Source organism: Anomalospiza imberbis, chromosome 9, assembly GCF_031753505.1.
Source record: "Anomalospiza imberbis isolate Cuckoo-Finch-1a 21T00152 chromosome 9, ASM3175350v1, whole genome shotgun sequence".
Taxonomy (NCBI): domain Eukaryota; kingdom Metazoa; phylum Chordata; class Aves; order Passeriformes; family Viduidae; genus Anomalospiza; species Anomalospiza imberbis.
In genome coordinates this window covers 7,145,956-7,166,543 of record NC_089689.1, presented here as the reverse complement: position 1 = coordinate 7,166,543, position 20,588 = coordinate 7,145,956, and the positions used below count along the sequence as shown (strand labels likewise).

General features: G+C 41.9%; 1 protein-coding gene across 5 annotated transcripts in view; it reads left to right on the top strand.

The window, feature by feature from the left end:
* Positions 1-20,588, top strand: part of SWT1 (SWT1 RNA endoribonuclease homolog) — a 63,167-nt gene that overhangs the window by 39,419 nt on the left and 3,160 nt on the right. For 2 of the 5 annotated variants that reach the window (XM_068199492.1, XM_068199490.1), the window contains exons 4-18: positions 174-912; positions 1,851-1,922; positions 2,063-2,119; positions 2,715-2,844; positions 2,974-3,075; positions 4,618-4,806; positions 5,145-5,238; positions 6,446-6,582; positions 7,255-7,403; positions 8,622-8,760; positions 9,472-9,617; positions 10,719-10,927; positions 11,158-11,286; positions 18,729-18,795; positions 19,480-19,544. In XM_068199492.1, coding sequence (XP_068055593.1) covers positions 174-912; positions 1,851-1,922; positions 2,063-2,119; positions 2,715-2,844; positions 2,974-3,075; positions 4,618-4,806; positions 5,145-5,238; positions 6,446-6,582; positions 7,255-7,403; positions 8,622-8,760; positions 9,472-9,617; positions 10,719-10,927; positions 11,158-11,286; positions 18,729-18,795; positions 19,480-19,544 — 2,424 coding nt within the window. Of the gene's footprint in view, positions 1-173; positions 913-1,850; positions 1,923-2,062; positions 2,120-2,714; positions 2,845-2,973; positions 3,076-4,617; positions 4,807-5,144; positions 5,239-6,445; positions 6,583-7,254; positions 7,404-8,621; positions 8,761-9,471; positions 9,618-10,718; positions 10,928-11,157; positions 11,287-18,728; positions 18,796-19,479; positions 19,545-20,588 lie in introns of those variants that run through there. The other 3 variants (XR_011002030.1, XR_011002031.1, XM_068199493.1) reach the window with 3 other exon arrangements.

Genomic DNA, 20,588 nt, shown 5'->3' with positions numbered 1-20,588 from the left:
AAAAATGCCATATCAAACTATTTTGAGAGACAACTGTTGCTTCAAGTTCGTATTTAGGAATATGGTGCTCATAAATGCTTAGCTCTATCTCAGTCAAATGCAGGTGCCTTTTTTATGGCTCTTTTCCATTAACTGTGCTAAATTACATTACTTCCTTGATCATGTTTCTGTAGATCCAAACCAGAGAAAGATAGGCATGAGAAGAAGCGACACCGAAGTTCTCGTGCTTTTCACGATGCAGATGGAAGATCCCGGGAAAAATCTCCAAAGAGAAGCAAAAGCCCAGATGGTTCTTCAATTCAAACTGAAAAGCAGAAGAAAATTGTGATCCAGTTTAAAGCCAAAGAAATCAAACATGGCAAAACCACCCGCACTCCTGATGTGGTAACTACCAGCAAGGAAAGACGTCGCTTTGATGGAATAGAAGGAAAAAGGCTCTGGCACAGCTTTGAACTTCAGAGGGACAAGGCACTGAAGAAAAAGAGAGAGAAAGCTGAACTCTGTAAACTCAAGCTAAAAGCAGAACAAGCTATGATAGAAAAGTTTAAGTCCTCTGTGTACGAGGTACCACATAAAAAGGCAGAGGGCTCAAAAAAGCGGAGTGGAGATGTCAGAATTCCCAAAAAGCCACCTGACAGCTCTGCAGGGACTTGGCATGGTGATAGACCTGCCAGTAAGGAGCCAAGTGCATTATCTAGCTTCTGGGAAGAAGAGGAGGAAGAGGAATATAAGGACTTTGCTGAGAAAAAGAGGTACACGAGTAAACACAGATCATCACGCTCCTCATCCGAAACTCCGCCACGATGGGACTCTCGGAAGCGCAAGAAACACGGCACAGGTTCTCCTAAAGCTCCTGAGCACTCAGGAACTAAAGAAGGAGACTTGGAAGCCACAGCATTGTGTTTTAAGCAGGTAATGAGAACTTAATGGCAGATTTATATGAGCAGACTGTCTTCTTACAGAATCCAGCCAGGTTTCATAGCTAACTAGGTGGATTTTTCTGATCCTAATGTAAACCTTGTTTCCATGTTCCTCAGCTAAATGTTAAACAGACCAGAAGAGTAAAGGTCTTGGGACTGTGTCTGCACAGATGCTTCCATGGCTTTGCTTTGCTGCTGGGGGTGTGGAATACTTCAGTTTAGGTATAAATCAGCTGAATTTTTGTTTTGAGCTGATATGGTTATTTCATTTTTAGAATGAATGAACTGAAGCAATGAAAACTTGCTGCCAGACAGAGCATTGCTAGTGCAGTGATGCCTGGAGAGCTTGGGGTGGGTGTGGGACTAAATTGGTATGTGTGCTGCAGAACTTCCCTTTTATCTCTGACAGGTTTGTTTCTAAGCTCAGGTTGTGGTGCAGAGCCAAACACAAGCTGGATCTTGAGCATGGGGTTTTTTTGCTGTTGTTCTGGTGAAAATGCCCAGCATCTTTGGAGATTCCAGTTTGTGTTAGGGTAGTGTGAGCATTTTGTGTGTATGCTAGGAGGTATTGCAGGCAGAGCTGGGGAGTCATTGAGGTTGGAAGGTACCTCTGGAGGTCATCCAGTCCAGCCCCCTTGCTCAAGCAGGGTCAGCCAGACCTCATTGCCCAGGGCAAAGGATAGAGACTCCACAACCTCTCTGGGCAGCCTGGTCAAGCACCTTCAATGTAAAAAAAAGGTGGGGGGTTAATGTTTAGATGGAATTTGCTGTGTAATCCACTGTTATTTATTTAAAAGAAAGCCATGTATCTAAGCCCTATTAAAATGATGCTGTAGATGCTGATAACTGTAGTTTATGTTCCCTATTCACTTGGGAGTACCCAGTGTTCTCTAAAAAGCCCTCTAAGACACGTGTCCTGCTTGTTTCTAGAATGTTGAGGACCCCTGCACATCTGACTCCTACCAGGGAGGTGAGGTCAGAAAGCCTGTGCCTGTCCCAAAGGTGAGTGAGGGACTTGTTTAACACTGTAGGGGCTGTATTCCAAAACTCCTGACATGGGGATCCCTTTTACCTCAGTATTCCTTGATATTTTGTGATATTGGTAGGATGTGTGTTTGTGATGTTTTTAATTCTCCCTACAGAGCTCTGAAGACTTTCCACCCCTTCAAGACAGTCAGAACACAGAAACAGACCAAGAGGTTGGTAATGCTTTCATTTAACACTTCTGTGTTGTCTTAAAGACCAAGGGCACCGAGGTTGTGTAACTGGACAATTCCATGACCTTTCCTAGTATTTGGCATTGTTGACTCATGATCTACACTCAAATGTGGAGCATTTATTAAAAGAACTAAGCAAACTTGCTGAAGTGCTGCTAATCAGGAGCTTTCTGAGATAAAGAGTGTATTTCTGTTACCATGTGCAGCGGAAGAGCCTTCATAGTTGCTCACATGCTCCAGCTATCTCATTTTTCATCCTCTAACTTTTTAGTTGGAAGAGAGATATATTTTTTAAGAAGTGCCTGTTAGGAAACTTGCAGTTTGTTTAGCAAAAAAAATACAGCAAAGTTTTTGAATACCATGTAGAAAGGTCATAAATCTTTCTAGGCCGTATTTTCAATGTCTTTACTGGAGAATATGTAGAAGTTCTCGTGGATTTACATTTCCTGTACTGACTTAAAATTTTTCAGACATTTTGAGGCAATTTTAATAGCTTTAATGCAAAAGTGTCTTTTTGGGGAATAATTGAAGCAATTCCTTCCAATGCATTATACACATGCTCATTTTCTCACTGTAGATGCAGATAGTTGAAGACTTGCACGTTGCTCGTGTGGAGAAGAGGATGGCCCTGTCTGTAGTACAGACCTGTGGAGAACTTACAAGTATGGAGATAGATCTTCCAGAACAGGATTTAAATATTTCTGCTGGTATGTTGTGATTGGATCTGCTTTGCTCTCTAGTTGCAGCAAGTAATTACAGTTATTGTTGGTCTGAATAGGGAGCATTTCTGAGATTTCTTTCTGCTGGTTTATCTTTTTTCTCCTCTTTTCCCCTAGGGGCCTTTAGTTCTGGTCTGAACATCCTAGTGGTGATTGACACAAATATAATGATTAGTCACCTTGAATTTGTGAGATCCTTGAAATCTGAGGACATACCAGGTATGTAAATATGTTCTGATGAGTAAGATATTGTAAGAAAAACAGATGCTGTAAGAGCTTCAGGCTACCTGGAGGAAACCAAGCCCTGGGCTCCTTAAGAAGGCAGCAGGTTTCATGCAGAGGCAGGAGGCATATACTTGAGAGCCTGGTTCTGTGAACCCAGACAAGCTGCATCTTAGGGAAACCTCACCTGTGGAAGCAGAACCTACTGTGCTTACAGCCCGTGTACCTGCAGAGAAACATGGCAGATACTCCCAGGAATATGCTTGAATTCTTAGCAGTAAATAAGTCTTAGCATTTTCTAAGAACATAATTTAAGCATTCAACCCCTTACTAGTGATAACTCTATTTTCTAGTCTACTTTTAGCATTTCTTTTTCTAGAAGTATAAAACAATGTAAAAAGCATTGAGCAGTCAGTCAGTGCTTTGTTTCTGTCTTGGTAAATGTGGCAGAACTGAGCAATTTCTCAGGAATTCAAAATGCAGACCCTGGCTTTAATATTTGCCTCTAATCTGTCGGGAAACTGTTGGTTGTTTAATGTCTGTAGGTGGGATTGGGATTGTGCATGTCAGTTCTTGGTAGGCACATCTGGAATCTGTCAGAATGCCTAGGGTGCTTTGATGCTTTCAGCTAATGAATACACTTATTCCAGCCACCTGGAAAATACCTTTCCTTAGGGCCTGAGTGATTTTCAGGAGTGTGTCAGGCTGTATTTCTTAGGTTAGGAATGCTGCTGTCTTACATAGACTGCGAAGCCTTTTTACAATACTGCAACTCCCAGTGTCTGGTCCTGCACCAGACCCACTGTGTTGAGAAGGCTGCTGATTCCCAGCCTATTTATTGTAAAGCAGGTGGTTATTAATGCATTTTTTTTCAAAGTTCTGTTCTCGTAATGTAAATGAGAAAGAAAACAGTTGAAGTATTTGTCATGGGGAGACCAACAGAACAGTTGTTAAACTTTTGATTTACCCCTGTATTTAATATAAAAGCTTTAAAGTTCAGGCCATATTTACCTACAAATAAAACCATGGTCCAATATCCACACTTTCTGTTCCTGGTTTAGGAATGCTGGGTGGCAAAGAACACAATCCCTTGCTGCTTTTTTTTTTTTTTTTTTTGCTGCTTGTTTTGGCACAGTGACTGCTGTGGTCACTTGGGTGTGTGCAGCCTGGTATTCCAGCTGCTGTTCCACCTTGCTGCAACATCTTACAGTGGGTGTATGCCAAGATAATTGGTGCAAATAGGTGTTATTAATGTTGTCAAAGTATTCTGCTGACTAAAATTTTGTCTCCTGTTTGTTTGCCTGGTACTGTCACTTTTCTATGTAATCAGTGTAGTGCCAGATTGAGGTTAGATTGGAAAGAGGGAAGTCAGCCTTTTTCAGCTCTTTTTCAGATGCTAGATTCTCTCGAGCAAGGATTATGAAAACTACTAGCAAAAAGGTGTGAACTTGAATAAACTTGAATTGGAAGTTCTCTGTAGTAGTTTGTGTCGCTCCTGCAAATACCTTTTCTTATTGGTGGTGGTTTTTTTCCTTCCAGGAGTTGATAGACTTACATTAATAATTCCCTGGGTCGTCCTACAAGAGCTGGACAACTTGAAGAAGGGGAAAATGCTGCAGCATGTTCGGGACAAAGCTATCCCTGCAGTGCAGTTCATCTACAAGTGTCTCAAGAGCCAGGATTCCAAACTGTGGGGGCAATCCATGCAGCTGGCTTCTCAAAAAATATGTAATACATGTGAAATCCATTTGTGCTGGGTACTTCATCCTTGCACGTCACCTAGTGGCAACCTTAGAATTCTGAGTTTAATGGAGACTTCTTCACTCTGCTGTTTGCTAATTAAAATGAGCTAATTTCTTACAGCAGCCTTCAGAGTGTATCCAAGGCTGTGGCATGTGAATGTCTCCGCTATCTGTTGTTTTACCAGTTGTTTCTCGCTTTCACCTTACACTTGTGTCCTTGTGTGGGGAGTGTTAAATGTACAAAGAGCACCATGAGTGCACTGAGGTGTTTGTGAGGCTGAGTTGTGCCCACATCCCTCAGCTGAGTCTGCCCTGCCTTTGCAGATGGGCTGAGCAACGAGAACAACGATGACCGCGTCCTGCAGTGCTGCCTGCAGTACCAGAAGCTCTTCCCACAAGCGCTTGTCGTCCTGTGCACGTGAGTTCCTGGCTGCCTTTAGCTCTCCTGCCACACTGTTTGCAAATCAGGGCTTAAAGAAGGAGCACTTTATGAAGTAAGCTCTTGGAAGGGCAATCACCTTCTTAAAAGCTAGAGGAGAAGGATATAATAAACTACTACAATTGGAGATGGAATCACCTTCATGAGCTTGAGCTTGAGGCCTGAAATAGAATTCAACTTACTCAATATTCAATTTTAAAACTTGTTTAAGCACAGGTTTCTCAGATGTTATTCTGGTTTCTCATAAAAAATATTGCTGAAGTTACAAAATAGAAAAAAATATGTGAATTAAGGATTGAGATCCAGTTAGAGACTTTATCTCTGTTCCCAGCTATGTGAACAGAAGCAATGAAGGGGTTAATCTTAGAAAGAGGGAAGCTGGGGATGGATTTGCTGCTGTTCCTGTTTGTGAGGGTAACAGCTGACTTCTGGGTATTGATTCTGAATTTGATACCAGCAGGTGAAGCCAGCTTGAAGGACTAATACTCCTTGGCTTTACTTGCTCTGGTCTTGGCCAGAACCAGTTCCTGCACTGTTCAGTGAGTGGGGCTAAAACTCTGAGCACCATTTGGATTGTTCAAGCTGGCACAGGTGGCTGCTGAAAGTGCCATTTCAGTCACAGTATTCATAGGGTAGTGATGGTGATTTTAGGTTTCACTGATCAAAAAACAGGAGGTCACTTCAGAACTGGTTTTCATCCAAAAATCCCTTTATCCTCTACCAATGTAAGCAATGGGAATTTTTGAGAAAGTACTGGGATGCAACTTTGTCCTGGATTTCTAAAGTAGTTCTACTGGAGCAGAACCTCAGAGTGGCATCTGGAATAAAGATTTGGCCAGCAGAATAGTTAAAAAGGGTCTCAACAAGGAGGATTAACTGTAGCCATCAAATAAGATTGTACTGTCTTAGAATTATTGCCTGGTTTGCTTTCTGGGATCATAGCAACTAAGCATCACTGCTGTAATCACTGCTGTAGTAATTATAGCTATTATTTTCTTAAACCTAGACCCTGAAACACTTCTCAGTATGTTTCTCATTTTTACTTAATTTTCTGGTTTAATTTTTGAACTGCTTCTAATTGCTTGACAGAGAGAACTTCATCTATATAATGAAGTTCACAAATAAGTTTTCCAAATACATTGTGCTGCTTTTATTCCTTTGCTGACAGCAATTAATTACTTTCTAGGGATGATAAAAATCTGTGTAATAAAGCCATTGTGAGTGAGGTCAAGGCATTCTGCAAAGCTGATCTGGTCACTGCTCTGCAGAATGTGAATGCAAACAGGCCCCAGAACTCTGAGGAGCTGCAGAAGCCAAAGCAGGGTGAGTCTGTGGAATATGGTGGTTTGTGAGTTTGTAAAAATCAGTGGGGTAGAGGAAGAACAGTTGCTACTATACCTTCAGTTTTCCTCTGCTTTGAATCCTTAGGAATGTTTTTTGTTTGGGGAAAGTTTTTTCAAAGGTTTTCTGAAAGTTTGAGATGTTAATTAAACCATCTGTCTCAGAGTTCTAGGAAATTCAAATATGATGGTTTTTTATTTTATAGAAAAAAACCACTGCATTAATTTCCTGTGTTTAGAGTAATTTAAAAGGAGTCCTGAACTTTTTGGGACTGAAGAAGTTTTTTTTTCATTTTTCCAAAGATACAGTTACAGCTCACAGAGATCAGAAGTGATCCTCTTGTGCTTGCTGATAACCCTGCTGGCTGTATATGATCTAAGTTATTTAAGGAAAAAGGAAATGTGGAGTAAGGTCACTAATGAGTAATACTCTGGGGAAATAAACCTTCTTGGTTAGTAGCTCTTAATTAAAAATACACAGTACAAGTGGGTATAACTAGAAATACTTGAAACTTAATTAGGTGTAGCACATCTGCTTTATAAACCAAGGTGCAGTCTGTCTTTATTTATGGGGACAAGTTCTTCATGTGCCATCAACATGAATTGGGTATAAACCCAGTTTCAAGAAATACCTTTTGTGTCATTGGTTTGACAGATACAGAACTTGGGAAGACAAGAAGTGATGCTGGTTTTACTGCACAATTCCCAAATGTGCTTCCAGACCTTGAAAAGAACTTAGGAGAAGCTTTGTCTTGTATTTTGGAGACTGAAATGAAGCTTGCATTTGGAAACCTGTGGATGGAGGTGGTTTCTTACATCATCTTGCTTGATATTTTGATTACTGAAAGGTTTGAATGTCCTTGGTATTTTCTTGCTATTAATACCTGTGCCCAGCCAAACCCAAGTCATCCAGGTCCCTGATATCATTGACAGGCAACAGCTCAGTGTTCACTTCTAATATTTCATTTTATAGCAAGATTATCCTGTTTGACCACTAGTGTGCAACACGTGCAATATTTTAATAGAATTTTAACGACACAGTAACAGGGCTGCTGGTTCCTCAGTGGGAAGTTTCAGAATTCTTTTTATTAGTGACATTAAAATTCTGTTTCAGCTTTTCTACTCAAGTAAAACCCTGCACTGTAAATACATCCTGCAAGAAATCATTCCATGTTCTGTAAAATATCAGGGCATTTGTTGCAGGCATTTCTTCCCCACCAGAACTGTTCACAGGTAAATTGATTCCAGTGCAGATACAGAATGACAAGGGTACTAATGAGAACCTCTGAACACGCTTGCAAAAGTATGGTTTGCAGAAGATAAATACCCATGTGCAAGGCACTTTCAAATCGTCCATGCTTTACTTTAGATTCCATTTTATAGCTGGTGGGGCGTTGTTAAAACTTTAAATTTGTTGCAGATAAGCCTCTATGGCTTTAAAAATCCCCCAAAATCATGGGATGACTGTCTCTCAAGCTGCCCTGATTAGCTGCTAAGCTTTTAATCACTTCTGTATTCACTTAGTTAATTTCTTAAAACATATCTTCAAACACTGGTTTCACTTGATAGTAGTGCATTCTCAATTTTTTTGCAATACATTTATGTTACTTCATGGGTAGTCACAGCATTTACTTTTACTTTGTAACAGTACTGGAAAATCAAAGGCATATTTACTGTTGTTCTTTTTGTTCTTGTTACTGTTGGCTTTTGTGCACAAGTAACTCATTAGATCAGTTTTGACATAAATCAAAAGTATTAAGAGTTTTTGAGGAATGGGGAACCACAAATCATGAGACTGATTGTGCATTACTTCTGAATGAACATCATTGTTTAACCCATGGTGCTGCTGAATCAAATCTTTATTAATAGATAAACTTGTTTAAATCTGGACATGGTCTTATTGAATTTCTCCTTCAGCAGTCACAAATCATCACATTCTTGAAGAGCAGAGCAGTTGTGGGATGTATAGGAATATGTCTAAATGGAAACCAGCCTTTGAATTTATAACATATTCTCTTCCAGATCCTCTATCTGAAGCCACCATGGACCTTAGCGAACCTGCTGAAATGTTATAAAAAACACTGGATGGCTGTTTTTGGTTATGTGGTGCCAAGGAGTTTACTTTCAACCATTGAATGTCTTTCTAAACACCTTTATGCAGGTAAGTCCCTGAGAAAGTTAATTGTAAAATTGTAAAAAGCCTTCGTGTTCAGTTTGAGTTACGGAACTGACTGTGTGTATTAATGGTCACTAAAGTCTGAATTATTTTTAAAAAGCAAATAATCCTTTTCCCTCCTTTGCCCCCATGTTATGTGTGACCAAATTATCTGCACTTACCAAAAAATTTATGGAGGAGCAAAGAATATTTAATATGGTATGTGAGGGCTGAGAGGTTGGTTTAAATAGTAGTCAACCAAAATAAAACCCCCACAAGAGGGTGGTGGGCATGGCCCCAAGGCTGTCAGAGCTCCAGGAGTGTTTGGACAATGCTCCCAGGGATCCAGGGTGGGACTGTTGGGGTGTCTGTGCCAGGGGTTGGACTCCATGATTCCTGTGGGCCCCTACCCTCTCAGGATTTCCTATGATTTCTTGGTTCTGCCTCTTTGGGATATTGCTGTTCTGCAGAATTATTTTAGATATGCCAGTTGATCCTCATGCAAGATCCCAGGATAAATCTGGAAGCCTTGGTTAAGGAGTGAGCAATCTCATGCATGTTTCTCTGGGATTGTTGTACCTGATGCTTCTGAGCCATTTTCCTAGGCTTTTCATGTACTTCTGTTAATCTAGGTATTTGAGTATTAAATAAATTTGCCTGCCAAGACTGTTAAATCATTTTTTTTTTCTCCCTCTTACATTAATGTCTAAACATCAGATAAACCATTTGACTCCTCAACAGTGCATATCCTACTCCAGGAATCCAAAAAACTGCTCCATGCTTTCAGCTGCAGGTCAGACTACAATGGTGTCCTGCCCCAGGCTTATGCTGAAGTGGCAAAACTGTGTGAGACCCTCGGGGGGGTAAGGGCAGCTTTGGTGTTTATCCACTTCACCCCATCCTCAAGTTGTTCTGTGCTCCAAACCTGGCTTAGATTTCTTAATTTTTCCCATCATTTCCACTGATTACTCTAGGAAATGTTTCTGGGGTGTTTTCAAAATGGAGAGACCCTGACTTTAACTTGTATTTTCATGCAGTGCATATCTGCTGATACATTCTTTCCCTAATAAATGTGTTAGTATTGGAATGGTGACTGAAAACCATTATTTTGTCTTAGTTTTCTATTGCATTTGTATCTGATGGGCCTTAGAGGTTAAACTTGCTGTTTCTCCTTCTGACATGGGTTCCATACTGCTGTTCTCAAGTGTGTTATTTCAGCTTTCATTGTCTTTGTAACTGAAGAAGGGCCCTTCTATCACATGGGTTTGTGGTGGTTGTCCTGGCCCCTTTTGTGTTCTCAGAAGTTGGTCTTCACTCCCAGCTCAGCTCTTGAGTTGCTGTGGAGGAAATTCCAACTATCTTGGTTTATGGTTACTGTCAGTTCTGTATGTAACGACATGAAAACTGGAGTCATGAGCATGGATGAAATATTTGGATTTGTGGGAAAGAAGATAGGTCAGAGCAGCTGTAAAGAGATCTTGGTGTCTTTGGAAAAGGATGAAAGGGAAAGAAAGGTCAGGAGTCAACTGTGCAATGCAGTCAGCCCTGAACCTGATGTTCTGCTGTCACAAGAGTCAGGCTCTGTCTGAAAACTTGTCAGGAAGGAAATTCCTCCCTGTGAAGGTGGGCAGGCCCTGGCACAGGGTGCCCAGAGAAGCTGTGGCTGCCCCTGGATCCCTGGCAGTGTCCAAGGCCAGGCTGGACGGGGCTTGGAGCCACCTGGGATAGTGGGAGGTGTCCCTGCCCATGGCAGGGGTGGCACTGGATGGGTTATAAGGTCTCTTCCAGCCCAAACTATCAAGAGAGGCTTTGGATGCAGAGACTGTAACCAAGGTGACTCAAAGAGTTCAGCCTTGATTTCTTGAGCATTGCTTTAAAAAAATCTGTAGAAGTGTGTAGATTCTGGCTTTCTGAAGTTAGGAACCAAATACATTGATTATTTGTTTGCTGAACTGTTTTATAAGGTGAGGGCAGACAGTGAGCAGGATTTATCAGAAGACATCATGGTTCTTTCAGAAAATGCTGCGTGTGAAAAAATGGAAGCCACGATGCCTAATCTGCAAAGCACTGAGGAAAAAGAGCTACAGCCCAGCTTTCATGTGGCTCAGGAAAACAGGCACCAGGAAATCTGGTCGGTCCTGGAAGGTGTTTGGAACACCATGAACTTGTACAGGTACAGCTTGCTAAAGGGGCTCAGAAACACATAACCTTAGATAACTTTCAAACAAGCACACTTTAGAAACTCTGCTTTTTTACCCATAATTAAACTAAATTGACCAAAAAAAAATTGCTCAAAAAAATTGGACAACCTGTCACACAAAGGTTGGGAGCATGAAAGTTGTTATGTCAGAGCTTTTTTATTAACTGCCTTTCTGTCTCTTCTTTATTTCTTTTGAATTTCAGTATTGAGCTATTCCAGAAGTTGGACCCCAGTGCAGTGACCATGGCTGCCAAGGCCTCATTTGAGGAGGCTTTTTTGGGCCTACAGAAGCTGTTGGCAGCAGTGAAGGACATCCGTGAGGGCATTGGCAGGTGAGCAATGCAGCTGGGCGCAAAATGTGTGACAGGCACCTGAAGTCACAGAAGTCTAAAATATTTCAGCACCAAACCACTCTTTATTCTAGTGTGCTTGGTGACGTGGTTTGCAGTAAAAATCCTGCTGTCAAGGCTGCCTTGAACCATTGATAGCAAAAGATCATGGAAGTGTTGCAGACGTGGAGATCTCTTGCAGGGAATTGCCTTCGATGCCTGGGATTTGTTTTCCAGTGTTTGACCGGCAAGTTGCCTCTGCTCAGGTGTAACTGGAGCTATTAATGATTATGATAAATAGATCAATTTTGATGGCAGGAACTTGGAATAATTCAGGGCATTTGTATTTCACATGTGAGGCCCACACAGATGCGGGCAAAGTTCCAGTAGAGTGAAGGATGTAAAGTTTTGGGGCTTTGCTGTTCCCAGTTTGAGTGCTTTTCATGACAGCCATAACAGCAACAATCAGCTGCATTCTCTCTTTAGGCAGGATAATATTCCCTCTGTCTTCATAGAATCACAGAATCCCAGAGTGGTTTGAGTTGGGAGGGACCTTAAAGCCCATCCAGTGCCACCCCTGCCATGGCATGGACACCTTCCACTGTCCCAGGTGGCTCCAAGCCCCATCCAACCTGGCCTTGGACACTTCCAGGGATCCAGGGGCAGCCACAGCTTCTCTGAGCACCCTGTGCCAGGGCCTGCCCACCCTCACAGGGAAGAATTCTTTCCCAATATCCCATCTAACCCTGCCTCTGGCAGGGGAAGCCCCATCCCTCCACTGTTTTTTTACAGCACAAAAAGTTGGGAGTTTCAGGAAGAATAAGGCATCTCCTGTGTTGTTTTGGCTTAGTCCTTTTTTCATGGCCGTGAAATATAGATCCATTCCAAGAATTACAGTGTCTTTCAAATGTAAATGATCAAAATACTATAAAATCAGAAGCAGAAAAGTACAGGTAGAAAAGAGAGCTTGAGCAGCTGAGTGCTGATGGATTCAATTTATTGCTGGTGGGTTTTTTTCCCACTAAGGAAATTGTTTCAATAAAATAGGTTACTGCTAAACGTTGCTCTCTTCGTTCTGATGCTTAAGTTTTTGCAACAGATCCTGTGGTATCAGTTTATAGATGTGGTGGATGAGATTAAATGGAAATGTGGAATATTCAGAATGATTATTTTTGTGTTGCAGAGGTGTTTCATTAAAAACTGTTGGTTTTCTTTGTGGGAGAGCTCTGTAAAAATAAAAGCTCCTAATAATAAATAAAAATACACAGGCTTGATTATTGGAATGGAGTAGTTTCCCAGGACACTGTGGAAATGCCTGCTCTGATGTGCAGGTTTGCAGTAGGTGGCATCGTGGAGCAAGAAATGGGGAGAATTTGCACCAAGTATTTGCTGCATTGTCCTTGAGTGGAGGGATTTAAGGGAGTTGGAGAGTTTTGAGGAGCTTTTCCAAAGAGCCAGGAGCCAGGTTAATGTCTCAATGCAGTTTTATGAATATTACAAAATATTAAAGCAAAAATTCAGAAGTTTTCATAGAATCAGAATGGTTGGGGTTGGCAGGGACCTTAAAGCTCATCTCTTTCCACCCCCTGCCATAGGCAGAGACACCTCACTTTCATTTTGCTCTAAAGCTGACCTTTTAGCATATTTATTTTTCTTGATTTTTGAAAAAATGCCTCTCAATGACTTAATCTAATGGCATGATTGCAGAAAAGGAGGCACTGGAGAAAAAGTAGTGAGAAAGGTCTGTCTTGAATATGTGTAGGTAACACAGCTTTTAGTGATAAAATACAGCTGATTCTGTGGTACCTTCTCTTCCCTGCTGTTCAGAACAAAGAAGAGAGAAAATATCTTGTGAAAATTTGGAAGTTTTACCAGTAAATTATGTTGAAAGTTCAACTGCATTAAAAGTTTAGATTTTCAGATTGTTAAAAACAACTAGAAAAACTTGATAATGCTTTTTGCGATACATATAATGATACCCTTAATCATAAAAAAGCACTACACCAGTGGCACTCCTCCAGCTATTGAGGCTTGATGGCCAGAACATGTTAATGACAAATACAGATACAGAAAAGGAAAAAAAAAAAAAAAAAAAAGCTGTTTCATTGAAGATGTGTCAGTAACAGCTTTTGGCGTGTTACCCTGTTCTGGTAATTTCTGTAACACTATGCAGATTTTTTAATTTTGTCTTGATTTCTTCCTCTAACAGCACTGGTAGTAGAGTGGTGTTTGTATTGCACAATTCTGCATGCCAGCAATGACAGCCTTCAGCTCTGAAATTAAGAATAATCAGTACAGTTAGCATATTCTAACTATATACCTTTACTATTGGTAATGGCCAAAGGTTATGGAACCTCTGAAATGTAAGCATCCAGTAAAATTGTGAAACCATTGCATGATTTTAAATAATTTGGGATTGAGGATTTGTGAGTGCTCTCACTAGTGGTTTATATTTGTATTTGGGTTGGGTATTATTTCAAACCAGTTAATTGGGGCACCTTATTTAACGTCTCTAAAATTAACTCTTTAAAATAAAATAAGGGTTTGCATTAGCTGATGTTTACCCTCAGCTGAATAGAACTTGTGATTCTAAGCTTCTATATGCAGCCCTAGGGAACTGGACATCGCCTTCATGTTTCCTGCCAGGTTTCTTTTAGATAAGAAATCCTTGTTCGTAGGAAAGAAAGAAAATTCAGTCTTGGGTGAATTGATGCAGTTATTTCAAGTTGGATTTTTTCTTTTCATCTCTTGGCTAAAAACGAATTTTTTTTGTTCATATGCCAGCTTGAAAATCACTCACATATTATAGCATATACACTTAGATACAGGCCTCCTAAATATTTACACTAATATGCTGTCACTTGTAAAATATTTGTCTGTTACTGACTGCATAGGAGCCTGAGTTCTGCTTTTCTAATATTTTATATAAATTGAATTTCTCTTGCATTCCCAGTGGTTTGGAAAAATGTGGTTTAGTCCCGGACTCCATAAATGTTTGTAAATTAAAAGTGTAATTTCTTAAGATTTCAGTAGCGCAGGAGAGTGTTACTATATCAGAACTGATCACTGAATTGAAATAATTTAAAAACAATTCTGCAGTGTTACTAGTTTTAGTGTAGGATTCCTCAGATGCAGAGAAACTGTGTCCTCTTTATTTTTTCAGCTGGTCAGTGGAGGAATTGAGGTCTCTTCTCCTTGATGTCTCAATAGAGGATTGTCTTCATTCCCCTTAGGCTCTTGTCAGTTAATAATTCCTGCCATAAAGTCCCAATAAAGTCTCTAGATGAAGAGCTCTGTCTTTAATCTTCTCTGCACACAGTCTCTTTTTGGAAGTAAAATGGAGATTAGCTCCCTGTTCAGAAAGTATCAGACATTCCAGTCACCACTTGTTTGATCTTTATGGTTTTATGCATTTAGGTGAAACCTGGAACTGAACTTCCCTGCAGCCCTCTCTGCTGCCAGGCCCAAATTGGAATGTTCTGTTGTGCCAGTTTTAATGACAGCTGTAAGAAATAAAGCTCAAACAGGGCTGGAAGTGGGCAGTGCTCCCCAAGGGGCAGGGCAGAGGTGGTGCTGTGCAGCTGCTCACACCGTGGTGCCTTTAGAGCAGTCTGAAAAGCAGGAAGCTCTCAAACATGGGCTTGTTGAAGCCATGCTGCTTTGAGCCTGTAGAGCCAGGGTTGCTAGCAGGGGCTGATGGCCGAGACATTTCTGCAGGGACGGAAAGCACGAGCTTGGCTTTGGTGGATTTCCCAGCTGCCTGCTGTGGAAGCAAGCCCTGGCCTGTGCTGGTGGCTGTAACCCCACCGGAGCCCCTGGTGCAGCACAGTGAGGAATTGGGACTGAGCCACAGGGAGCTTTGGGGTTTGCATTTCCCATCTCCTTTGCTTCCTTGATGTTCAGGCAGTGAGGTTAAAAGGGGCTGTTAATGGTGAGGCTGCCTTTTCTGCCATCAGATGGCAGCTTTTTAGATGGAGCTCTGGGTTTGTTAACTGGTTAATGCTCTGTGCCAGCCCTGCCAGCCTGAGCTGTGACAGAGGGACAGCTGAGTGGGACAGGCCCGGGGGCAGAGCTTCCCCTGGGTGTCACAAGGGATTGCACACAGTCCCACCAGACCTCCCTTGTCCCTGCCCTCATGGGGTCTTGGAGCACCTGGAAGGCTGGCCTGCTTTCACTGCCACTTGGCTTGTGGGCTGGGCTTTTCACTTCCACTTGGTAAGTTCATTTCTGGTCCTTTCCAAATAGGCTTTGCTTTCTCACAGATCTTCTCTGTGCACATTTTGATCTATTTCCTATCCATTTCTATTTATTATTGTATCTTACACCTTGTGTTTGGCATCAGATGAGGGACAGGACAGGAAATAAACATTGGGAGTGGTTTGGGAAGCACTTGAGATAAAATCACCAAGTGTGACTATCTCCTTTTTCCCCTCCTGCCTCCAAGACAGCATTTAACCTCCAACTGGTGGCAGATATCCATAGTCATTTCTTGGGTCTTTCTGTGACATTCCCTTCTTTACCTCACATGCTCAATATTTCCAGAAAACTCTGTAGAGCCACACTGGAGTTCTTAGGTTGAACCTGAAGTCAGAATTGGGGGGTGTTGTAGTGTGGTTCTGCAAGGCTGTGCTGATGGAAAGGCCAAGTGATTCCATGGATTTCCACCCTCTGCTTTTGAACCAGTGTGGAGAGAGGAGCACCAGCAGTGGTTAGTGTTGTGGTGCTGAGGTTCACATGGCTGCTTAGAACAGTTTGATGTAAAAGCCCTTTGCTTCATGGATTACTGATTTAGAGACAGTTCTCTAGACATAGTTCTGTAGTTGAGGCAGACGTTTTATCACTGAGAAACTTCCATGGAAACGAGGGCAACTTGATTTAATGAAGTAATGGAGGCAGAGTCAATGCTCCTACAGACAGGTCCAGGTTTCCCAGTGTATACCTTCCCTTAAAATGTCCATTTTCCATAGCACAGGGTGGTGGCTACAGGTGATGAAAGGCACATGAAGTGATTGAAAGCAGTAGGGAGCAGTGGTGCTGAGAAATCATTGCTCTGCAGACAGGCATGTGTCAGTTTTGTACAGAAAATATATTCCCAGACTGGAACTGCTATTGCAGCCCCTCTAGCTGCAGACAGCACCAGGCTGTTTCATGAGTGCTGACCTGTTGGGAATCTGTGGGGGGAGTTACGGTGCAGGCTCTTCCGTCAGCAGCTTCCCAGGGCTCTGTGTGGAGTGAGGGCTCTCTCCTCAAAACAACAAATCTCTTACATTTAGAGCTGCTATAAAAGTTGGAGCCAAATGTCAGACTTCTCATTCCACAGTACAAACCCAGAAACCATTGGCATCATCCAAGCAAAGGCCATAAAGTGAGGTACAGGATTTAACATTAAGTTACTTGCATGATTAATTATACAATTTGGTTTTTTTCCCCAAAGAGCTGGGGGCACAGTGGGTTTGTCCATACACCTGAGGTCTTGCAGGGATATGCTTGAGTGTGTTCCCTCTATCCTTCCTCTGGAGAGCTCCCATGGCCAGGTTTTTCACTGGCAGCTCCATCACTTACCCATGTGTGTCCTTGGCACAGCAGGAAGAGCAGGGATGCACGGATTTTGCACCAGCATTTTGTGATGGCCTTGGGGTGAGATTATTCATAACACCTTAGCTTTTGTGTTGTGTCCACTTGTGCATCCAAGCTGATGGCAGCAGTCAGGCACTTTCTAACTGGACTGGAGGGAATGATTCCACGAGGAATCAGCCTCTCCCAGGCTTGGGATGCTCTGCTCCTGCTGCAGGTGCTGGGTGTGATAGGCAGGGCTGGATAGCCTGGATCTGCAGGGGAGGGGGGAATGGGAGCTGCAGGGGAGGGGGGAATGGGAGCTGCTGGGGAGGGGGGAATGGGAGCTGCTGGGGAGGGGGAATGGGAGCTGCTGGGGAGGGGGAATGGGAGCTGCTGGGGAGAGGGAATGGGAGCTGCTGGGGGAGTAATGGGAGCTGCAGGGGAAGGGGGAATGGGAGCTGCTGGGGAGGGGGGAATGGGAGCTGCTGGGGAGGGGGGAATGGGAGCTGCTGGGGAGGGGGGAATGGGAGCTGCTGGGGAGGGGGGAATGGGAGCTGCTGGGGAGGGGGAATAGGAGCTGCAGTTCCAGCTGCCAAGATTCCCAGCATTTCCATGGAGGGTTGCTGGCAGCTTCTCCCTGCTGGGGTTTTCCACTGTCAAAGCTGATTGTCGCTGAGGTGCCCGGGGAAGGTTCTGAGGTGTTTTTAGGCAGAGCAGCCAGCTGGTTCCCTTCCTGACTCGTAGTTGGCAGGTTTAAGGCAAACATTTTGGGTACTGCTTCTTAGGAAGTGGGGGGAAGAATGCATGACTAATTTTTGGTGATAATTCCTGTGAAAAATGATGAGAAAAAGCAGTGGATGCTCTGCTTTTAGAGTGGACTCTACAATAAATCCTGTGCTGTGTCATGGTCTTGCAGCCTGCTTCAAACACAGGGTCCTTTAACTGGTATTTTTAAACTTATTCTGTTACTTTCCTGTTTTTTTCAATTCCTAATTAATTCATTTATAAATGAAGCTTACAGCTTGCAAGAGGAGGGAGAGAATTTGGGCACTTTCCCACGGGAAAGTAAATAGAGCTTTCCCCAAAAGATTTTCTTTTTCCAAGTCCATTCATTATCTTAATCATGATTTAACTTTGTAAGACTTAAAAATCCAGAATTTTCTCAGTATTTCTTAATATATATAAGGTGTTACTTGTGTTTTAATTTTGTGTTGATTTTAAGGTACATTTTGCAGCATTTAGGAGGGTTCTGCTTTTCCTGGTAAATGCAAATGAAGTTACACTGAGGTGGAACTGAATTGTATCTGCCTGAATAGATGAGGATAATTAATTTTGTTAAAAACCAGCTTCTTTACTGGATTGGGTTTGGAGCCTTGTGGAAAAGGGTGTCCATCAAGGTGCTTCATGAGAGCCACCTCTCTTCAGCTGCTACATCCCATTGGCCCTTGGCTGTATTGGGTGGGAATTGGTGATTATTAGAAGTAGCAAAAATGGAAAGTGAGTTGCAGCATTTGGGCTGCACATGGGAATCTGAAGGGAATGAGTTAAAGCTGGGGTGGGAATGTTGTGTATTAGCCCATGGGCCTCACTGGTGGGCATCAAAGGGCTTTCAATTAGTGCTGGGTTTCCTCCCTCCTCCCTCATTCAGAAATGGCTCACAAAAACATGGAGGGAATTTTTAATTAGAAAAAGCCTCCAGAAAAGTCCTCACAGAAATAATAAGCTCTTTAATTCTGTTAGAGTAGTGGAAGGGAAAATTCTTCAAAGTTCATAATTTCCTTTTTGTTCAAGTAATTTTTTCCCTTGAAGATTTCTGACTTAGTTTTTTAACTCTTGCATAGACTCCTTTTCTACTTGCTTTAAAGCATCCCCAAACTTTTCTTTTTCAGAATTTTAACCCCAACCAGCAGTTTCCAAGATATTTGGACCCTCTATAGCTTCCTCAGAAGACATGAGGTATGACTTTTTCTTGGTGCTTGATCACTTCACTTACAGCTTTTATTTCAAGCTCTGAGGTCATGTCTCATCACTGTATTTCCATTAAGAATTTTGATTCTTTGCTCTTATTTATTAGTTGTTGAATATAAAGAAAGATTTTGGTTGGATTTCAACAGGTATTTGAATTGTTCATGTGATTTGCTGAGTGCTCACTTGGTGTGAATGACTTGCTGTTGAGAGTAAAAAGCCTTGAAATGAATGTTTTCAGTAGAATATTTCTGTTTAATATGTTTCATATTTCAAGCTTGCAGTGCTCTGCTATATATATATTTGGGGGAAATATATTTGGGGTTTGGGCCTTCACATATATTTTTGGTATTGATGCAAGTCAGAGCTTATTTCATCTGAGATACACACACATATATCTATATATATGTATATGTAAATAAAACCATAGGGTGACTTAAGAGGGGAGGAAGAAATATTGAAGGTCTTTTAGATTTGTGCAGAAGTGGTTAGAAAATGGGGATGGAATTTGTAATATTGGATTTTTTATTACAGGATGGCTTTTTTAATGTACTGTCTCAACTTGAGAGCCTGCTAGGGAATACATGAGCTGTATCTGCTATTCCTGCTGTATAATTGTAGAAGACATGTGATACTTGATGAATGACTATATTAATTCTTTCTTCTTTGTTTTAGATCAATAACAGTCTGAAATTCAGTGCTGAGGAGCTGTATGAATGTGTTTCACAGGAGCTCTACAGGTGAGCCAGTTACTGACCCCACTGAGGGCTTGAGACAGCTTTTTAACCTGTATTAACAAAGGTACCATGAGAGGAATCATCTGGGTCAGTAAAAATCCCTCTTTGTAGGAGTAGTGTAGGGAAAAATAAATGGGGGATTTTTAAAATTCCCTTTTTAATTTTAATGCCTGATTAACACAGAGCATAAGAGGACAGGAATTAAATTGGACTTGAGGCATCAGTGCCTACATGGTGATTTTCAGCTGATGGAGGTGAGGTGTTGAGCCCTCTTTCCTCTGCCAGTGGTTTCTGGCTCATTTCTTTATGAATTTGTGTCACTGAAGGTTTGTGAATCCAGGCTCTGGGAGGTTTCTGAAATGCCATCATGGATTTTTAATAATTCTGAACTGGCTAATAAAGGACAGGTAACTGGATTTTGCTGTTGTGTGGATATGAATGAGCTGTCACTGGCCAGGATCAGCTGAGTGAAAGGCTGGAGGGTGAATTACTCTGAAAAACTTCCCTTTGCCTGGATTCATTCTGGGTCCCTGAATCTTCTGTGAAGTTCAATGTGCAGATTACAAGATCAGGAGACAAAGTTATTCAGGGAGGGAGACAGTCATTATTTGTTTCAGTAATAAAAAATAGTTTAAAAGCTTCACTCCCAAAAGTTGACGGTTCTAGACCTGTATTGATACAGGCATAAAGAAAACTGTGTGGAAATTTGTGCTCAGCAGAGTAAAACAGGTGCTTTGGAGACTTCCCTGGCAGCCCTCAGGCTGTGCTTGGGGCTGAGTTGGGGGTTTTCTTCCTTTTTTGAGGAGCAGCTTTTAAATGTTGTTTTGAGAAAGAATCTTTTGCAAACATAAGTTAGGGCAAGTTTATATGTAATCAGGTCGAGATTACTCTTTTGAAAGGGTCTAAGTTGTAAGGGGGAAAAAGCCAGGCCCCAAATAATGCTTTTTCTCTTCAAGCAAGGTTTTATAAGCTCTCAGAGATAAGCATTATACCCTTGATAGCTCAGCTACCTCCGGTGGCATAAAAGAAATAGGATGGCTCCTGTGA